This window comes from Diadema antillarum, unplaced genomic scaffold, assembly GCF_040938485.1.
Source record: "Diadema antillarum isolate AM-2024a unplaced genomic scaffold, OU_Dant_1.0 scf00000057, whole genome shotgun sequence".
Classification (NCBI taxonomy): domain Eukaryota; kingdom Metazoa; phylum Echinodermata; class Echinoidea; order Diadematoida; family Diadematidae; genus Diadema; species Diadema antillarum.
Genome location: NW_027270946.1, coordinates 1737153 through 1741310, shown reverse-complemented (window position 1 = coordinate 1741310; position 4158 = coordinate 1737153). Strand labels below are relative to the sequence as shown.

Here is a 4158-nt window from a genome sequence, read left to right as displayed (position 1 = left end):
CTCTTAAGCCTTCTAACATGTCTAATGAGGTACTTTACAGGCATAAATTACAACAAGTCAGATTAATGAGGAAACACATAAAACAGACACACACACACACACACACACACACACACACACACACACGAAATACAAAGATATCCAGTTACAAAATAAGGGAGATCAACTTTTCGTTAACAATTCAATAATTCAGTAATATCGACCTTACATTTCGAGGGATCTTTTGAACATTCTTAATGTTTGACATGACTTAATGTTATTTGGTAATGAGTTCCAGATGAAAGCTAAATCTGACAGATCTTTGAGTAAAAGTGGAGTTAAACAAATAAAAGTCATGACCATTGCGGGTCTCGTAAACACGTAATGGTGAATATTGCTATTGATATTAAATAATTGCATTATGTGCAATGGTAATACGCTTTTGAAATAAAAGAAGCCGAGTATTGCAGTATGGTATATAGGAATATAAATCTTGAATTTAATATATATTCAGTTGTTTTAACAGTGGCGTAGAATGAGAACGATAATGTCTCCCTTTGCAAATACGTAGAGGCTCTCTTTTTTGTAATTTCGAAATAGAATTTAACTTGTACTGATTACTGCTGCCCCGAACTTGTAGATGATATGACAAATAGGGTAATATTCACGAATTATACAACATAAGGAGAGCATACCGGGGTAAGCAATTTTTTAGTTTGAATAAGATGCCAACACTCTTCGAAACCTTATATTTCACATGATCAAAACGCTCATTCCATTGTAAATAATGTTTGTCAATTTGAATCCCATGAAAAGTTTTATGATTACATTTCTTCAATGATTTAAAATCCATATAGTTAGAACATTATCATTTAATGCATCAATTTTATTACTACATCTATTTTGAAATGGAACAAAATATGTTTTATCATAATTCAGAAAATAATTCATTGACTTTAGACCATTTTGTAACTTTACTCAATTCATAGTCAACACTTCCTTTTAAGTTTTTTTTTAACGTCAGATTGGGTTAAACTAAGGGGTGTCATCTGCATATAAAACAAATTCATTTTTAGAGGATTTTGTTTTGTCCTCAATGTACAATAGAAATAAAAAGGGAACCAAGATAGGAACTTGGGGCACACCATATTTCATTTAGCTTTGATTTGAAGACTAATTAGCAAGTGAAGAAGTTTCATGGACACTAATTCACTTCGTTGTTTCAATGGTCGGACAACCAGACAAGCTTTGTGGTTGTTAAGGACAACATTTGTGAACAAAGCATGCATAAAATCTGAATACGTTACAGAACCGGTCAATTGAGAGAACTGACCATGAGAACATTAATCCTTTGATAGGCCCTGTGATTATTATAGTTTTTTTTTCTTTTTTATCAGAAACTGGATAGGAGGTGAGTAAATGAAATACTGAACACTTCTATGTGACTCAGCTGCATTCCATACAGTCACGTAAGTTGATGTTAAAATTAATGATTATTATCCTTCGATGCCCATGTAAAAGTGTAGTTTCAATTGATTTAATCCATTCTATATAACATTCTTTGAAGTTGTATAATATGGCGTTATGATTTAGATACACAAGGAGTTAAACGATGCAAAGCTTAAATATGACTTCAACTAATAAAACGTTTTCTTTGTAATGAATATCTGTCATGGACGGCTGTCTTCTTAATGTTTATATGGTAAGCCGATGTTCATACATTTCTTGGTAGTATGGCATCGCCTCTGTAATGATTTCTTTGATGTCATCTGTCAGTGTGTCAAACTCTGGGACAGGTCGAGGTGGAGTGAAGTGGCTACTGGACATGGATGCTCCAAGGAACTCCCTGTTTTCCTGAAAGCGCTCGGATGGTGCTCTCCACGTCTTGCAGACGTCTGGAGAAGCGTCCCAGCTGAGGAGGGACTCCGAGTATGGGTAGCCCATGGCCTCGCAGAACTTTGGCAGGAGCCGCTCGGGATTGCTCAGCAGGTCGGTGGAGCTGATAACAACTGGTGAACTGTCGACGTTTTCTCTGATGTACTTCCACAGATCATGATGACCCTGGAAGACCCTACTCATGCCATCTTCGTCGTATTCCCTTACGTCAAACGAGCTTTCGTCTTCGTTGTATTTCAGCATGCCTGCTCCTTTAAGAGCCTTATAACCGGTTTTCCGCATTGACTCGAACACAAGGATGGGATGTCGAATGAGGAACGCGTGTCGGTATCCTGAGGGGAGATATCTCCTCTGCACTGATGATTGCATGGCGAAGCTTTCGTCTTTTGAGAACACGTATCTGCTTTCTGATTTCTCCATCTCCTTCTGAATAGTTGCATACCTGAATGACGACAAAATACGAAAACCTCCTTATTCGCTCACATCAAGAACAAATATGTTATCAGAAAAAAGAATGAACAAAGGATATTTATGAAAGAAAGATATTATTCAGAGGGGTGAAGGTTCAGATTGAAGTTTCTTCACTTTGTCTCCCTCTACAAATGAAAATTTGTTGAGATCGCAACTGCTGATCTGTAAATTAACAAACATATTGGAAACAAGGAACCTGTGGGACTCGAACATGTCATCTACTGCTTACCGGGCAGCGACACTACCACCAGGCTGTCCCTGGTTGCCGGCAGTGACACAATGAAATGGAACAAATCCCCAAGCTCCGAAATTCCGACAATGTTATGTTAAGTAGTCCAAAGCGGACAAGGCATATGAAATGAAATGAAAGAAAGATATTATTCAGAGGGGTGAAGGTTCAGATTGGAGTTTCTTCACTTTGTCTCCCTCTACAAATTAGATTTGTTTAATCTGAAGGGATATTTACTTTTGTGATTTTATTTTCTAGGGGGACTTCAATATACAAGCTATGTTTGGTTTTTTTTTTTAGTCCTCTCCATTTTCAACTGTTCATGCCTACTTAATCACTCTTTATGATACAGCTTATTGAGTATGACAAGAAATTATTTCTTGCTGTTATGCACTCCGCACTCCCTGATCAAATACATACTCTCAGAGGACCGGAAAAAATGAAGTACATCAAGAAAAGGCCCTATAATATACAAGTATATACAAAAGTCCAATATATGAAGATGTATAATTACAATACTATTTACACTATAAATGTCTCTGTGTGTATATACGCGTATGTAATTTTGTGGGCGCAAGGTCTAGTGTCGTTATTGCATTGCAATGTCAAACAAGAAAAAAAAAATGTTTTCTTCCCAGTAATTGAATATGTGGTTTTGACGTTTGTTTTGCTCAGAGCTATCTATGATCTCCACAGCTTATTCTAAGAGATATGTCAAATGCAAAACTTACGCGATTTTCTCGGGAATGACGTCTGGGGTGAAAAGCCTGTCGCTGACTTTTTCTACTACCGACTGATAAGCTTCTTCGTTACCTTTGTAGCTCATCGGGACATCCTCAATTCCTGCCTTTTCCATTTCTTTCTGCGCAATGAAGCAGAAAAGAAACGGCTCAAACCAGATCTCACACCCAGGTATACCAGTCATGCACTTGGCGAAGGCCGTCGACGTGGTCCTGGGTACCATCCAGACTATGCCGCGACCAGTCGGCTGAGCGTCGGTTGAAGACATTGTTGGTTTCCGTAGAGAGTGGAAGGTTTGACTGTAATTTGCTGAAGTTTCCCTTAAGTGGTTTCCGGGACCGTCATTAAAGAGAGTCCATCAAATGACAGATCTTGCAATAGTCTGAAATATATCTATACGGCTTGTACAATGAGGACCCCGACACGTATAACTCAAGACAGTCCTGGGGGTATTTCATAAAACTGTTCGTAAAGTTACGAACAACTTACGAGCGACTGGTGATCAGATTTTGTGCTGAATCATGGAAATTCTGGTAAGTATAGCACATCAGAACTGATCATCAGTCACTTGTAAGTTGTTGGTATCAGCTTTATGAAACAGGGCCCTGTTATATTTGTTTGAATATGCGTTATGCTGCAAGGGGTAAAAAAAAAAGACGGTTGAAATAGATTGGACTTTGGATGCATGAATTCATGTTTGAGAGCAAATATTAGTTCACGTACAGTGTCACACGATTTCATATATCACTTGAGTAACAAGTGATTGGCTTGATTCATTCAGTAATACACGTCGCTGTATATATATATATATATATATATATATATATATATATATATATTGT

General features: G+C 37.5%; 1 protein-coding gene across 1 annotated transcript; it reads right to left on the bottom strand.

The window, feature by feature from the left end:
* Positions 1-922: 922 nt before the first annotated feature.
* Positions 923-3689, bottom strand: LOC139715853 (uncharacterized). Its single transcript, XM_071627388.1, has 2 exons — positions 3307-3689; positions 923-2317 (listed from the first exon to the last, which is right to left on the bottom strand). The coding sequence occupies exons 1-2, from the start codon at positions 3582-3584 to the stop codon at positions 1675-1677; spliced, it is 921 nt and encodes a 306-aa protein (XP_071483489.1). The 5' UTR covers positions 3585-3689; the 3' UTR covers positions 923-1674.
* Between the last annotated feature and the right edge of the window lie 469 nt (positions 3690-4158).

What these genes read in the sequence shown, in the direction of transcription:
- LOC139715853 (XM_071627388.1), bottom strand. Translation starts at nt 3,584, where the DNA reads ATGTCTTCAACCGACGCTCAGCCGACTGGTCGCGGCATAGTCTGGATG. An exon ending in GTCATTCCCGAGAAAATCGC is followed by an intron (nt 2,318 to 3,306) that starts GTAAGTTTTGCA and finishes GTCGTCATTCAG; the next exon opens with GTATGCAACTATTCAGAAGG.